Source organism: Pleurodeles waltl, chromosome 7 (genome assembly GCF_031143425.1).
Source record: "Pleurodeles waltl isolate 20211129_DDA chromosome 7, aPleWal1.hap1.20221129, whole genome shotgun sequence".
NCBI classification, from domain to species: Eukaryota; Metazoa; Chordata; class Amphibia; order Caudata; family Salamandridae; genus Pleurodeles; species Pleurodeles waltl.
Genome location: NC_090446.1, coordinates 1,392,482,617 through 1,392,499,961, shown reverse-complemented (window position 1 = coordinate 1,392,499,961; position 17,345 = coordinate 1,392,482,617). Strand labels below are relative to the sequence as shown.

General features: G+C 44.5%; 1 protein-coding gene across 1 annotated transcript in view; it reads left to right on the top strand.

Annotated features, from left to right (window-relative positions):
* Positions 1 to 12,818, top strand: part of CLEC11A (C-type lectin domain containing 11A) — a 49,988-nt gene extending 37,170 nt beyond the window's left edge. Inside the window, exons 3-4 of the mRNA XM_069200993.1 lie at positions 408 to 599; positions 11,965 to 12,818. Of these exons, the coding sequence (XP_069057094.1) occupies positions 408 to 599; positions 11,965 to 12,359 (587 nt within the window). The 3' untranslated portion in view covers positions 12,360 to 12,818. The remainder of the gene's footprint in view (positions 1 to 407; positions 600 to 11,964) is intronic.
* Positions 12,819 to 17,345: the final 4,527 nt, after the last annotated feature.

Here is a 17,345-nt window from a genome sequence, read left to right as displayed (position 1 = left end):
GCAGGCTTGCCTTTGACCCTGTACGTCACTTTGCTGCCTTCTGGCTAGGTTCCTGCTATACAAGTACCACATACATAAAAGCAATCTGCTTCTCAGGAAGGATGACGTGGGGCTGGGTCAGTGATTAGCAAGGACGATGATGAGTGCACCAGGCCCTCAAGAAGGCCCAGGTAAAAGTTTTGTTGTATTAACGACGTGGGACACTGGCTGTCAGACGGATGATGTGGGGGAATTAAATATCGGGTTGAGTTACGCAGAAAATCGGGCTCCCAGGATAGATTTGTTAAGAAATTATGCTGTGGGAATGACAATGCAGGATTTCAAAGCTGTTAAGAAGGAGGATGTGGGAATTGTGCAGTCACCCCCTTTCAATGCCTTTAAAGCATTAACTCCTTTTCTTTGTCCAGTCAACAGACTTAGTGCCATAGAGTCGGCCATCCATCGCCTCAATGTGCAGTTCTATGGCATGGATGTCAAGATGACGCAGTTCTCCCAGACCATGACTAAGCTTCGGACCAAACTTGATGACACACAGGATACACTCACCACTCTCTCCGAGATGAACAGCAGGAACCAGAGGCACATAGGACAGATCGAAGGTAAGCACAGTAAGGAAGATGTAGGTACCGGCTAGCTGGTGGCGTGAGTTGAGAAAGGTCTTACACTCGTGTTGAAATACTAAGCATGTAACTCTTACCATCCTTACAAAAAAGATTAGCATTTTAGCTGTCAAGAACTAGCCATATTTGACGAGAGCGTTCTCTGGGAGACTCATCCATCATGCAAACTGCTTCTGTACATCACTGGTCACCACCGGGAAGTAAATCTGATGCCATAGAGGTGTAAGCGGAAGTGGGGGTTGGGGTTTCTAAAAAAAGATTTGCAGGACGATCTCCCATATTTCTGCCTAGAAACTAAGAACTCCTCTGGACTTCATTACCATTATTATTGAACACAAGTAGATTTTGATTCTATAGGCTGAAAGCCATAGAGGTAAGGCCACTAATTAATATGAACTTCTGGCAGTAGTAAGCCTTCCTGAACTCAGTGGACACCAACTGGACCAAACACACTATTTGATGTAATCCAAGTTACAGTGCTATATATGTCCAGTCCATAAGTGAAGAAAATGTGACAACATCCTGTGCATGGTTCATTCTACTTGAAAGCCATTAGGTAACATCTAAAGGCAGAACCCTGCCCAGATTTAATGGTGATGAACAAAGGTCAGCTGGTGATATCATCAAGTTAGACTACTTCGCCTTTGTCTGCAAGACCAAGAGCTGGCTTCTGAATGATCAAGAACAAGAACCATCAGAGAACAGTAAAGGTGTTAACCTAACCTTTATATGCACCACCAACCACCTATAAAGCAGGGGATGGAACAGTCTCACCAAGGTAATTCCATCTTTCTTTATGGAGTTGCATCACGCTCTGCTTGACTTGGACATCTGAGTGGATGCTGTAGGAAAGTGGAATATTAATTGGTGCGGAAGGGAGTCCACCATGAGAAATAAGGCCACAAACTTGTTAATGTAAAACACAGATTCCATATTTCAATTTAAATCTGGGCTCAATCGTCTGGTAGTTGTGGCACATGGCAGACAGGCTTAATTTAGGAAAACGTGTAAAGTATTTAGCAGTAACAAAAGAGTTAAAAATAAAACATACAACAAAATAAAAATCCCTAACCAATTTATAAAAATATAGAAACATTTAATGAGCAAAATGGCACTAAAATGTCAAAAATCCACTAACGGTAAGCAGATATATGAATTTTTAAAGCCTTAAAGCAAACTTGACCATGAAAAATGAAAGCGCCAATCAGTAGTCACTGATTGCAGTTGGCCGGGACCTAGTCGCCACTTGAGGCCAACCTAATGGAAGGCAGATCAGATACACTGAGCAGATTGGTCTGATCAAAGATTAAACCTTCTAACAGTCTCTGCAATAGAAGTTGAAATCTACCAGCAGCTATCCAGCTAGGCATCCTATCTTGTGGGCTACAATGCCTACTTGGGTGAGACGTATTTAACATTTAGAATCAGGTTTCTTTCCTACCAGCAAGGGTTATTTAATATTTAAAATCAGGCTTCTTTCCTGCCTGCAAGTTATTTAATATTTAAAATCAGGCTTCTTTCCTGCCAACAAAGGTTATTTTGACAGGTTCACCTGGAGGTTTAAAAAGTGTAGAAGTAAGGCTAGAGAGGTAGGCCTGAAGCCATGTTTTGTCAGCCTAGTGGATGGAACAAAAAGCGCTGCAGTCCACAGGGGACACTTACCTTTACCATGCCATTGATGTATTTTCCTTCACCATACAACATAGCCTTACAGGAACGTTACAGAGGTTAATTAGGAGTTAGGCAATTGTACAGTGTTTCAGGGTATAAAAACTGGGGCCAGCATCCCAGTGTGAGGAGTTACAAAACAGCAATGCAAGATAGCAAAAAAAAAGAGTGACCACTCAAAAAGATGCACTTTTTCAGAGATGCCCCTTATGACAGGTAGTCCAAAAACCATTAGGGCTATAAAAGTACCACTGCACAAACAAACTAATCTGTTCTTCATAACATTCTGGATTCTCCAGAAATTGGGATATTATCTATTTCATGGCCTATTTAGTTATACAGTTATAGTTTGGATATGTAGACTCATTCACTGTGGATGGCCAAAATGTATTATGATTGAGCAGTTTATTAACATTGAATGTAATGCACCGGCTTCCTGGTTGTATAGGTGGTTCCAAATGGGAACCACCACAGCCAGGAAGGGAGTGTCACAGAGAGAAAATAGATTCAATGTAACACAGCAGAGTTACAACAATGCCCCTTCACACACATTCAAGCAACACTGAAAAAAATGAAAAAAAGGATATTTGGTGCCAAACAGATGCAGACGCTGAAAAGGGCAAAGCTTTCCTTCTGGCTACAGGCTCTTGCAGTATTCACAATAAGCACTGCCAGAAAAGGCCACAAGAGACCCAACTGCTACGATGGGACAGAGCAAGAACTACAATGCAGAACGATGAGGACTCTGAATACAATGTGGACTCTACCTCACTTCTGAAGCAAACATCACTGCAGGAAGGTGAAGGATCACTAAACCCCAAGAAGAGATTGTAGGAAAACAGAATCTGGGAGGATTGCCATACTGATACACCATCTGAGGATTATGAGACATACACATTGCACGCTACATTATTTGATTAAGTGCGCACATAGCAAACGGTTGGTGTATGGTATACAGCCAGAACGAGCTTTATTTATCCAGCTATCTGGCAAGGAAAGCAAGAAGCTGTGACTGGAAAGAAAGTACAGACATCTGCAGTCACTCAGCGACAAAATGCCAATTTAACAGCCTTCCTCAGTCACTATGGAAACCAGCAAAGTGAGTAGATGACAGAAAGAAGGCCCAAGCAGTTTTTAGGAATGTAAGCTAATTGTGAACATTTTTGAGAAGCCTCTTGCTTCATTAAGCACAAATGGCCATCTGGCAGCTAAGTAATGATTTAATACTCTGTCAACACCACTTGCCGAACCTTTGTGGCTTAGCATTTCTTTAAGTACATGGCACAAGACTTGCTAGAACAAAATTTAAAAAAGTTTAGAGATGGCGATGGCCATGGAGTATTTCAGTAATCACCCCCACCCCGTTTTTTATAGGGTCTAACTGTGTCCATCAGACCACAGTGAGGCCAGGTTCATGAAATTCAAGTGTACCAGTAGAGACCGACTACAGGATGTGATAAGCAACCTTTCTGGTAACAGCACGCAGCAACTCCGCACCAGTGCTTTTAGGGTAAATTGCATGGATGAGGGCAAGTTCAAATGGTCCACATTACACCAGCAACTTAACATGGTCTTCTCACCATTCCACTCCTATCAGGAAAAAACAGAGGCTATTTTATGAACAGCAAGAGAAGATAATCTCAGACTAGTGTGTGACCTACATGTGGTTCTGTATGTCACAAAACCAGAAAGAGAAAGACTACACAATACTGGCTACCTCCGCCTCCTACTAGAGAAGTGAAGACACTACTGAAGAAAAGTGCTATTGAAGAAGAACTCTTGCATCAAAAAGGTCATGGGGTATTCTCTGTTCATTTTCTAATTCACAAGAAATGTGTCAAATTGCACTTGATTTCCAACCTGTGAACCATGAATCTTTGCATATGCACTGCTAAAATCAAAATCATAGTATTGTAGGATGTCACTGTCCTGCTTCAAGAAGGTAGCCTGGGGATGACTAACTCAAAAGTCTTCTATTTCCATATTTCTATGATATAGAAGTAGGAAAATACCTTTGTTTTGTGAGAGATGGAAACAGTATGAATTCATGGTACTGTCATTTAGAATCAAGTCTGCTCCAACAGTGTTCAGCAAATGATTGTTGGTTGTGGTGGCCCACTTGTCCTGCATAGGTACAGAAAATACATGTATGGTTCATCAGTGAAGGAAAATTCATTTAACAAATGTCGAGGAGCATAAACTGTACCAGCAAACACTGTACCTGATTGGCTTCAAACTCAACCTTCACACACTATGGGGTTGATTATGACTTCGGCGGACGGAAAAGCCTGTCCGCCGAAGTCCCAACGGGTAGGTTGCCGCCAGTGCTGCCGCCTCCCTGTCGGCCCCATTATCAGTTTCCCACTGACCCAGCAGGAAACGCCCTACAACATCGTCGCCGACTCATAATAGAGCCAATGGCAATGCTGTAGTGCGGAGGGTGCACCAGCACCCGTCGCAAAGTTCACTGCGAACTGTGCGACTGGGCTGGCCAGGGGGGCCCCTGTACTGCTCATGCCAAGTGCATGGGCAGTGCAGGGTTCCCCCTGGGGCCCCTGCACTTCGACTCCGCCAGTCAGCCGCTGGCGGAGAGGGGAGTCAAAATCCCCAGGGTAGTGCTGCTTGCCAGTCCATCCTATGGCGGAAAAGTGGTGGTTCTGTCGGTCAGAATTCTGAAAATACCACTTTTAGAAAGTTGACATTTTCTTGTCCTCGCCATTTGGTGACCACAGCCTCTCCCTGGGTCACATGATTAGATGTATTTACAGTTGGTCTTTGTGGATTGTTCTCAGACAGTGAGACCAAGGGAAGATAAGTGTTGGCAGAATGGACCACTCTGACATAACAAAAAAGAGGAGCTTTATTTACACAGCCAGCTGGCAAGCGAAGCCAGATAGCTGATAAATAACGTTCCACACGTGAACTTCAGAAAGGCCATGCTTGAACACACTCACACAAGGTTTGTTACAGGTCTTTTGTGTCCACAGACAAGCTGGGGCCAGGGCAGGTAGGAGGAGGATACCCAACCCCTCAGGGGGTAGAAACTTTCAGAACCTTCTCCTACTTCAAAGTGGGCACCAGGTATAAATAATGGACCCTAAAAAACAACTTTTCAGTAACTACCCGGACTTGTGGAGACTACAGAAGAAGGAGTGATGTGCTGCTCTGCTGCCAGAAGGATTGCCACTCTGCCACTTTGCTGTTCTGCTGCCCTACCTGCTGAGAAGGAAGATTGCACCTTCACAATTCATCCCAGGCTGAAGTAACTCCAAGGGTCAGCCAGCTGACCTCCCGTTTTGAGCTACAGCAACATAACAAGCTCCAGAGGCTCCCTGCAACTGTAACTGGACCTCTTCTGGAGTGAGTTGCTGACCCCCAAGTGGTGCCCCTCAGGTCCTGGACCCTAGGTGTGGTCTTAGTTGAGCTCCCCTAAAGTTTTGGGCTCTTCGCAAACATGACTCTGACCGCCCATCAATGTGATGTCCTGGTAAACATGACTCTTCACGCCACAGTGACCACTAATGCTGCCCGTCAGTGTGAGATCTGCACTTCCTGCTACAGCATTGACAGCTCGCAGTAACCACCAACACGAAACTCCAGCAATGACTGTCCGTGACACCCAACAGTATCTTCACAGTACAGAAACGACCATCTGCGACGCCTGGCCTGCTCTTCGCGTTACACTGACAACCATGTGCAATGCTTTTCCTGCATCTCCTTCCACCTCAAACAGAACTCTTCACACTGGACTTTGAAGGTAACTCTTTCAGCTGCATGCACCTGATTCCTCTATCCGGCCCGTGCTCCATTGTGGTCAGCCTGAACTTATGACTTTCATCCGGTCTCACACGGCCAGATAACTGCAAGTGGCACTTTGTGCTTTTGGGTTCTTTACTTTCCTGAAGTCCTTAAAATTGCATATCTCCGGTTCTACTGATTGGATTTTTGTGGTTTTGGTGTTAAATAATTTATTATATTTTACTCTATTTTTCTTAATTGGTGTGAGATTTTTCTTGTTTTTTGTTTTCACTTTATTACTGTTTCTAGTGCTGCGTAAATACTTTGAACATTGCCTCTAGGTTAAGTCTGATTGCTGAGATAAGTACAGGTTAATTTGGAGCTTGTTAGAAACTGGGTCTCTAATTGGCAGAGGTATGCACCCTGTCCAAGTAGGGACCACAATCCTAGTAAGGGTAAGTCAGCTACACACCATAAATTAATCTGTGCTCACCCTCTGGTAGCTTTGAACAGAGCATGCAGGCTTTACTTAGGAGGCAATCCGTAATGTATTTGTGCAACACTTAAAACAGTAAAACAGTGAAAACACCACATAAAAATAATCCACACCAGGTTAGAAAAATTGGGTTTATTTTAATGAAAAAAACAAGACCAAAACAACAAGTATCCAATAAGTAGTGATATGAATTTTTTAAGAATATCTGAAAGTGTAGTGCTTAGAAGCTTATAGCGCCGACCGGGGCTATCTGGGCGCACTAGACCAGAGTAAATCCAGAGTTCAAGCGGACCACAATGGAGCATGCGCTGGCTACTGCAACCAACCTTGTCCCATTGAAACAGTACCTTTTTTGTAGGGTTGCATTGATGTTGAGGATCTGATGCATGGAGCAGAGGGGCTGATGCAAAGGTGATACGTTGGTTCTGATCTGCGCAGTCAGGGATGTGTCATTGTTGAGCAACGCAGTTGGTGATGCAATATCCTCAGGGTGCGGCGGCGAACCCTTTGTAATGAAGGTGATGTGTTGTCGTCGAGCTGCGCAGTGGGTGATGTGCCGAGGCCAAAGGAGATGCATCGATCCCAAGCTGTACAGTCCTCAGTGTTGATGCGTCAGCTTCGAGTGTGGATGTCCCAATCACCACAGTGGTGGTGATGCATCAATGTCAAGAGTTGCAGCACAGAAAAACACACTTCCAAGGCCCAGTACTAGATTGGCAGCACTTGGCAGGGCAGGACTCACAAGTGGCTGTCAAGGTGCTGTAGGGAAGATGCAGGCAGCCTTTGATGTCCCTAAGACTGCCGAACAGCAGACAAGCCAGCAAGCCCTTAGAATCACTTTGGTTCTGTGGAAGTAGAGATGCAGGCCCAATCCTTCTCACTCCCAGACAAAGAGGGCAGCAGGGCAGGCATATCAAAGCAGGAGTCCAGCAATGTCCAGCAGAGTGACAGTCCTTTCAGCAGCACATCAGTCCTTCTTCCTGGCAGAATGTCCTCAAGTCCAGAAGTGTACTTATTTGGTGGGGCTTGGGGTCCAATACTTATACCCAGTTGTCCCTTTGAAGTGAGGGAGACTTCAAAGAGAGGCCTTCGAAGAACACAAAGTCCCTGTCCTTCCTTCCCTCGCTCCAGACACACTACAGGGGGTTATGTAGCCCTTTGTGTGGGGACAGCTATAGCCCTACTCAGGTGCAAGTTTTAGCTCCTACTTCCCATCCAGCCCAGGAAGACTCATCAGCCTGGTGATAGGCCATCAGTATGTAAATGGCACACCTCAGCTTCTTTTGTGTGTGACTGTCTAGACGGAATGTACAAGAACCCAGCTGTCACCCACCCAGATGTATATTCAGAGACAGGCAGAGGCACAGAATGGTTAAAGTAAGAAAATGTCACCTTTCTAAAAGCGGCATTTTCACACTTGCACTTTAAAATCCAACTTCACCATACGCTGGGATTTTAAATTGAGTGCAAAGACACCAAACTTGAAATATGTATCTGGTCCCATTGGAAATTACAGTTATAAAATGTAATAAGGTAGTCCCAATGTAAATCTATGGGAGAGATAGGATTTGCAGTAGTAAAAAACGAATTTAAGAGTTTTTCTCTACCTGGATATGTAAAACTTAAAAGCACATTTCCAGCTTTTTAAATACGCTGCACCCTGCCTTGGGGTTGTCCAGGGCCTACCTTAGGGGTGACTTATATGTGTTAAAAAAAGCAAGGTTTGGGCCTGGCAAGAGGGTTAACTTGCCAGGTTGACATGGCTGTTTAAATCTACACACACAGGCTCTGCAAAGGCTGGCCTGAGCCCTGTTCGAAGGGCTATTGAAGTAGGTGGCACAATCAGTGCTGCAGGCCCACCAGTAGCATTACATTTACAGGCCCTGGACACATGTAGTGCACTTTACTAGGGACTTTTAAGAAAATTAAATTCTAAAGCCAGCAACAATGAAATCAGCAAAACAGGAGGTTAGAAGGCAAAAAGTCAAGGGAAACCATGCCAAAGATGTGAGGTTTAACAGGGTTGCTGTGACTTCAGCCTAACAGGAATTGTGATTGCTGGTTGAGAAGGATTTCTCCTCCCCCCACCAATCAATAACCCATTTTCTAACACTTTTCATATGGGAAGGGGAAAGAACATGGGATACCAGACAGTCATAGGCCAATGGCTGCCTGATGCAGACCATCAACACACCAATATGCTGCCTTTTTAACTCATGATACCCCTAGAGGGCAATGTTATTCAGCTCTAGATGGACAACACCACAACACTTCTTAGATGCGCAAACAACGGAGGGCAAAGTCACAATTCCTCTCCAGAGAGAGGGAGACAAACTGCCATTAGATAATCAGGAACAATGTTTGGTTTGTAGCCCAACACATTAGGGGAGGCCACAGTCCAGCAGATAGTGAGGGTAAATGTATTAGTGGCAGCTTTAAGAGGTACTTCGACAAGACATCTTTTCAGAGTGTAGTCTGCATGCTGTCCCATATGGCAAGGGTTCTAATTGTTCCAACTTGGTCCAGACAGCCACGGTTCTCACCTCTGTTGAACATGACCCAAACACAGAATACAATATGTACACAGCTCCCTATACTGCATCAGGCCCAAGTGAGGCACACTGATCTTAGGGCCATATGTACGAAAGCTTTTTCTCATAGACACAGAATGGGTAAAATCCTTTCATACATCTGGCCCTTAGTCCCTGAGCAAGCAGCATGGCTCATGAACTCTTAGAATTTGGGTACTGTACCCCATCCCACTCAAAGCTATTCTGCCACACAGATGTGAGAGTGTGACAAGAATGGGGATCAACACAATTCACTGCACCACAAGGGCCTAGTGGGCACCTGGGGTGTGGGTAAACGAGGAACTCTTATATGCTTCAGCTCTTCCCCTGCTGTTCCACCCAGCCATACTGGTCACACAAAACACATACGAGAGGACAGGGCACTAGACATGCTTGACAAGCCAGGCTGGTAACTATGGGTGACGCTTACCCTGGCGGGACCTTAGTTGCTCTCCCTGATATCTCACATACGTAGCAACATACCCTGATGTTGACATTCCTATACTATTGCCTCTGGGCCGCCATGCAAGACTTATCCCCAGTTTCCCGGAGAACCCCTACACTCTGTGCACAGCAAACCTTACTCACTAGCACCATGCATAAGAGTCTTACTACTAAATTGTATGTTGCAGCACAAACTGACAAGTCAGCAGCCCTGGATCCAGCACTAGAGATATGGAATGAAATACTTGACTTGCTGTTGGAGCCGGCAGACTGGGTCTTTTGTTGCACGCAGATGGGCACGCTCACACCCAATTGTATTTGCCCCTTATCCATTTTAAGTCCCTACATCAAATGTACTATATACCTGTCAAGCTTGCAAATATGGGCTGAGGGGGGATGCAAATTGTTTCAGGTGTGGGGCACTGGATGCAGATTATTTTTACATCTAGCCAAGTTGTGCTCTTCCATCCAGCGCTTCTGGGTACAGGTAGACATAGTGATGGAGTCGGTGGGGTGCAACCCCCGGGTGTTTTTACTTGGACTGGTCAGAGATCTACACACAACCAATCATAGACTGGTGGCATTAGCCCTGTTACTGGCAAAAAGGAAAGTCACTCTATACTGGGGCAAACGTGCAGAAGCAACCAAGTGGCAGTGGCTCTCAGATACGGCCTACTGCAGGGAAAAACTAGAACTATATGTTGAAGAGTCACCAAGGTCCTAGAGGCCCAAGGAAAATTGGGATCCCCTTACTGCCTAGCTGCTGACAGCCCCAGAGGTGTCTAAGAGTGTTGGGTTGAACAGGAAATGGTCTTCACAAGAATGTATGACTGATAAGGTTGTACCTGCAATTGTGATACTGCACAGATAATGTGCTCCATCTCATTGCATACAGCACTACCTGGCACAATGTTGTTTTATTTGTTGCAAAGGATGCAAAAACCTAATTAAAAAAAAGAAGTCAGGTACTGAACCCTCACACAAAATATGCCTTTGCAACATTAGGGGCTTAGGACATGCACTTGCGCCGCATAGCAGATGTTAAGCAATGTAGACGTGCTTTTGGAATTCCTTGTCGTCAGAGGAGCACAGTATGATTCTCGTCCTAGATGCAAACTGTCCTGCCTTACTTGATAGATTCCAGTGGCTTTCTTGGAGAGGTTCAAGGGTACTCCCCCCCCATTACATCCCACCACACACATGGAACCTGAATGTGGTACTTACTACATTAACCTTACCACTGATTGACCCGATTCACAACTATTGTATCAACTGCTTTAATATAAAGGTTGTTTTCTAAGTGTAATTAACTCAGTATGCACTGAATTGTTCTCACAATTGTTGTTCAGTTGTTTCCACATTTTATGCCCAGTTGACTATAGAATGCCTTCTTTATTTCAACCCCCGTGAGTGGTACATACAATGGGTGTACGATGGGCTCCCATCCACAGAACACAAGGCGACAGGAAGTCTGATCAGTCTTCATCTTATCTGCACAGCAAAACTGAAGGCACATACTGGATTTACAATGCTTTCAACTGTGTTATTTGTTAAGAACAAAATACCATAGGCAAATGTGACCAACAAAGAAAAAAAGCATCTTTAGAATTCAACAGCAAAGCCTTTCACCTCGACATAAGCCGGGTGGCAGCTTGAGCAGTAGTTTATGCATTCACTACGTATTACTTTAATGATATTCAGAAGAACCAGAAGTAGGCCACACAAAGCTAAAACTCACTTTTACTGCTTGTTCTTCATCATGACTACCTTACAGTGTGGGAAACTGTTTTGCAATGGAGACATAGCATATGCATCTGGAAGACCATCACCCTGCAAAAGCAAAGCAGAAGTGCATTTTAAAGAAACAGTGATGCTAAGAAAGTCAGGCCCTGATGTTCAAAAATCACATCTAAGGATGAAAAATGAGGGCGTCCAGCTTGCATGGCTTGACTGTGTCCCAGCTGAGGCCTATTTGTATGAGACACTGAAAATGATTACTAACACCCCTCCTTGCATCCTTTGCAAAGTCTCATCCTTGCATCCTTTGAATAGTCTCATCCTTGCATCCTCTGCATACTCCTATCGCTCACTAAATCAAACTAGATTTGAGAGCTGTGTAAATCCCTTTGTCCTCAGCGATGTGAGTGAAGTGCATCTGAATAATAACAGCTATCCCCCCATCTCATGACATGGTTTTCTTTTGCTTCCGGTGTGTTTCAAAGATCCTCTTTCATGCTTTTTGGGTGGGCAAGGACAGTTCTATCATCCAATTCTTCGGTTTTTCAAAACTGCCGGACACCCAGCGTTGCTCTTATTCCTGATATTGTCTTTTTTCCGAAGGCTTGCCTTTCTGAAGTTAGTACTCAAACTATTCTCAGTGCCCGAAGGTTAATCTCGAGATGTGACCTCTTTCTTTCTTTGTTTTCAGGTTGCTTGAAGGGACGCAGGTTGCACAGGCGCTGCTACCTTCTCTTCCGGCACTTTGAGAGCTACAGCTCCGCGCAGACGCTCTGCCACAGTAGAGGCGGCAACCTGGCCATGCCTACTGACCAGGAGGAGTACGCCGCCCTGGCTAAGTACATCCATGACACTCTGTACCCCTTCAACTGGCCTGTCTGGATCGGAATAAATGACCAGCGCTCCGAAGGAATGTACCTTTATGAAAGCGGCCACCGCGTGTCCTTCTTCAACTGGTTTAAGGACCACCTGGTGACCCAGCCTAATGGTGGAGCTCTGGAGAACTGTGTCTCGGTCTCCTCAGACGACGGCAAGTGGTGGGACAATGACTGTAGCAGGAGAATGTACTACGTGTGCGAGTACTGATTCTGCGCTAGGACAGGACAATGAGGGCAAGATAAAGTCATATATGCCACAGACAGCAAGACAAAGCAATGTCTTCAATGAAAAGTGCCCGAATGTCCTTCTATTTGAGGAGCTGGTATTGTTTTTCCGATTAGTTATATTTTCTATTCCCAGGCAATAATGCATGAAAGCAGGGCAGGTTCCCCTTTTGGTACTATATAAAATGTTGTAGAGCATCATTCTGTCTGCATTGCACATTTTCTTCAGATCATAAATTAATTGCCTTATCTAGACAACAAGCATTATGTTTATGTTCATGAATGAAGGGCTAATCTCTATGGTTGGGGGACTAATACGATGTACAATGTCTGCTGGACGTTTCCGTTAATCACTTCTGCAAAACTTTAAAAGCAGCAAAAACGTGCAGCTAAAACAGAAACTCTTAACTTAAAATAGATTGGAATAAAGTATGTTATCACAGCCTGAGTTCTAGGTTCACTTAATTTAGAAAAATGCGCTTGAGGCTTTCACGATATAATGTGCCTCACACATTTTCGAATTATAATACTAATGAGTAAAATCAGTTTCTTCTGGTGTGCACTGACACTACACACTCACCTTTTCGGCTATTCGTGGTAGTGGTTCCCCGTGGTTCTTCCATTGTCTTCCCATCAGCCTCTTAAGGAATGCTTCAGCTCTGATAAGGGATGGAGCTTAATAGAAAACCCAGTTTAGATGCAGGAAACCACATGAGGCGGCAACGTTGGAAGGACATTCTGTTAAGAAAGGTAAAAGCTATAAATTTGCAAGCAAACCTCCACATTTAAGCTACTACCTAAATCTCTACTAATTTCCACTAGTCAATTTCATCAATCTGAATCAAAGTCAACCACGACAGACCAAGGAATGCATGTCGTCCACAGCATGTTTTAAAATGCATCTCTAATAATAATCATAGCGCTTCAGTCCAGCAGCAGTGTGTGTTCCATCAGGGTGGAGGTCATCTGGCAGATTTAGAGATGACCGACGAGCCAGCAGTAATCTCTGTCACTGAAAGGAATCGCCATCACAGTGGTTCCTTTCAGTGTACAAAACGTTTGGTGGAAGGCCGCTGTCAGGTTTGATAGCCATCTACTAAACGTTTACAAAGTTTTTGTTTTTCAGAATTAACATCCCAAAGTGGGAAGTTGTTTCTAAACAAACACAAACACGGATGAACTCTATACCCTGGGTCATTATATTTTCCTAGCTTTGATGAACAGGAAAACAAGGCATCACCCTTTTAAAGGGCGGGTAGCGTAATGTCCTTCCTCTGATGGCCTTTGGAGTAAGTATTCCATGATGGAACCAAAGGGGACTTCAATGACAGAAAACTTAAGGTCCACTTATTTCAAGGAAGTGAGCGGGCCGAGGGTTTGGCGGGAGGGTATTCTGTTGTGTATATGATGGAGTACCCTGTCAGTGAAACTTTAAGTTGGGCCCTTACTTCTAGTCACCTATATCATTAGTGTATACAAGGAAGACTGAGCGCAAACTCCTGCAAGCCTCGCAACAGTCTGCTGCAAGGTTCACTTGTGTGATAAGATGCCAGGATCTCAGCTGCCAAACACTGGCTTCCGACAACGTCATTGTCTTTTCAAGCACTGAAGTATTTTCCATAAAGCTCTTGCCGATAAGGTTCTGCTGAGGAAAGGTTGATCCAGCACAAAAATCGAAGTGGATCCAAGCTCATATGGCATTATAAGCCACGTTTTTATGAAACTTCATTACTTCACATCCAGAGAGGCTACATATTTATGAAACTCCATTATTTCACATCCAAACAAGTAACATGTTTATGAAACTTCATTACTTCAGATCCAGACAAATAAAAAAGCAGCATGGCCATTATATTTTAAAAAAAAAACGGTTAACTTTGTGGCCTTCCACAGAGATGTAGAAGCTTAAACACATCAGTAGCTAAATAGCTGAACATATGATATTTTTGTGTGAAACACAAAGGCAAATTGTTTGCTTTGTAATGCGTTTTTTCTTTGGAGCAGAAATTATACCTAGCAGCTAACAGCCAGAAATAAGAATGACTAAAGCCCTTATTTATAGTTTGGCAGAGCTGGAGCCCACAGTAAATCGGGCAATCAGTCAATGTACGTCAGAAGTAAACATGCTCGGTCCTTGTGACATACATCAGGACCGCCAGGAAAAGCCTGGCTGTCCCAAGGAGGAAACGGATAACCACCAATCAGTGTGAGAAAACTCCTAGGGTGTCAGGGGCAACAGCTTTTAGTGTTTCAGAAACACCCCAGTCTGCTGAGAGGGACCAAACAAAATAGTGTCCATTCGGCAAATTCATCACCGTCTGTACCCCAGCTGCAGTGGCGGATGCACAGAAGGAAGTGTCATCCTCAACAGGCATGTGGGGATATCATAATATTGAAGATTATTTCCCACCAAGGGGAACCTAAGAGGTTGTCTTCCGGGACATCCTGGGCCACTCGTTGAGCTTATATGATCTCCTAAAGTATACTGAGGGGACCATAGGATTGGGCCATTCAGTCAACTGGAATTCCTGCATATCAGGAACTACCAATAGCACAGGTTTCGATAATTCCATTGATTATGGGTTACTGGGTAAAATAATGTGAGAATCGGTGTTTCTGTGCATATTCCTGTATGCATTTCTCCATTTTCACGTAGATTTTCACTTGGATACATCACCTGCTTTCAGCACATGGGGCCAGATGTATGAACAGATTTTGCACTCGCAAACAGCGAAATCGGCCGTTTGCGAGTGCAAAATCGAGGTCGGCAATGCTTCAAATGCATTCGCAGACCAAAAACAGAAAATCGCAAAAATTGCGATTTTCTGCGTTGCGACCTGGATTTTGCGAATTTGTGATTCGCAAAATCCAGGTCGCAATGCAATTCTGCAAAAAATCTCAAATTGCGATTTTTTGCAGAATGGTATTTTGCAAGTGCAAAATACCATGACCTGCAACCAGTTGGTAACCTGGTGCAAAATTTAAAAATTCAGTAAAACTGCATTTTTAAATTTTATATGTAAAGCACACATGCCCTTTTGGCATGTGTGTACTGTACATGTGCAAAAAAAAAAAGAAATGGGATGCTCAGAAATCGCAATTTGCGAAATGCAAAAAATTTGCAGCTATGGGCCAAGAGGCCCATAGCTGCGAATGGGGCCAGTATCGCAATTTGCATTCGCGATTTTTAATAAATCGCAATTACCGAATAGCAAATGTGATACATGGCCCTTTGCGAGTCGGTAATTGCGATTTCTTAAAATTCGCAATTACCGAATCGCAATGGGCCAGATTCATACATCTGGCCCATGGTGCGTCCTTGTGAAATAACTCAGATTATGAGGTGCTCCTGTGTTACTTGGTAATTTTAATGGCGCAGTAACTGCCATTAGAACACTGGATTATTGGGAGCTCAATTGAAAACAATGGAGTGCTCCTGGCTTCTAATGTCTGGTAGAAGCCCGGAGCGCCAACATTCCAATGTTCACAGCTGTTGCTGTGAATAAAGGCCTCACGGAACCCAAGAGGATTTCATTCCCCTCGGGATCCGTGAGGCCTTTGTTTAATTTTTAGAACATTCTGCCTGCAAGTGGCGGAATGTTCTAATAATCAGAGACAAAGAGGGGCAAAGGAAGGTGTCTTGCTGGGTCTACCCTCCTTATAGACCAAGTAACATTACAAAAAGACCCAGCAGAAGGGACATCCCCACACCCACCAGGGTTACCCCTTGGTGGCATGCTTCATCATTGGGTTCCTCCTGTTCCGCTACTGAATGGGCGTGCTGCGACCTGCGAAATACGTGGAAGCATTGATGTTGTCACGTCAATGTAATTCATGTAAGGGATAGGAGTGGTGAGGTCTCGAACAAGTTAAAAATACCTGTTATCATAGCTCTGTAGAATACTGGGCCACTATACATATTTTACTGCTTTTGCTGTGGTGCCACTCATGAGCAAACTTCACCCCACATGTGAAAGGGCACACGTGACAACCAATGGTCGAATAACGGGCACCAATAATTCCTCATAAATGACATTACAAGACAAACTACACATGAAAATGCGTAAAGAACACAAAATAACACACTTGGTACATGTGTGACAGGAGAATGCTGGCTACGGTATTGTGGATCCACCAAGGGGGGGGGGGAGGGGGGCGCTTGTAGTCACACTCTAAAGGTTTGACAAGGTAATAAAATTCACTCTACTCCTCTCCTGGTTAGCGTCCGTGACACAAAAAAGAGAAATCAAGTTAGCACTTACTTCTTCAAGGCGACACTCCCGCTCGTTACCTATTGCTCACCTTCCCGGGGTCTGAATGTTATGGGCATGAGTGGGAGCCGGGGTGATAAACTCCTAGGTGTTGGATCCAGGGCATGCATCGCGGTGTGCTGTGACGTAGGAATGCGTCGCAGCTCTAGATCGCTGACTTCCCGAAATGGCAAATTGCCCTAGCCCTCAGGGAGGTTTGCAAGGACCCTTCGATTCAGATGTGTCTATGAGAATGCCTCAGGAGAGGCTGCTCTACTGTGAGGAGATACCAAAAGGGGGGGAGGGGGTTGTGCATTGCAGAAGGAGCAATGTACTGGGAGGTACGTCGAAGCTCTCTTCAAGGTGTGCCAGAGGGTGCCCTTTTTCTGGTCTGCACACAAGTTGCAGCAAAAACACATAGGTTTATTATAAAACCTATAAAAACGACAAAGTGGCGGAGTGCATTAGGTTGCAGTTTGTGCTGATTTTTAGTGCCAGGTGTTTGTCCCGCGCTGAAAAATCAGTGCGAACGGCTCCCTGCACAGAAACAGAGGGCTCTACATCTTTTCTGCCCCTCGAGTTGATTTTCTGCTCGCACGGCAGCTACCTCAACGCTAACGGAAGGTTTCTCAAACCTGCAAAAGGCTTTCTGCAAAGATACTGCTAAATATCAGACACCCAGGCTAATCAACAACAGTTCTCTCCTGAACAAATACACA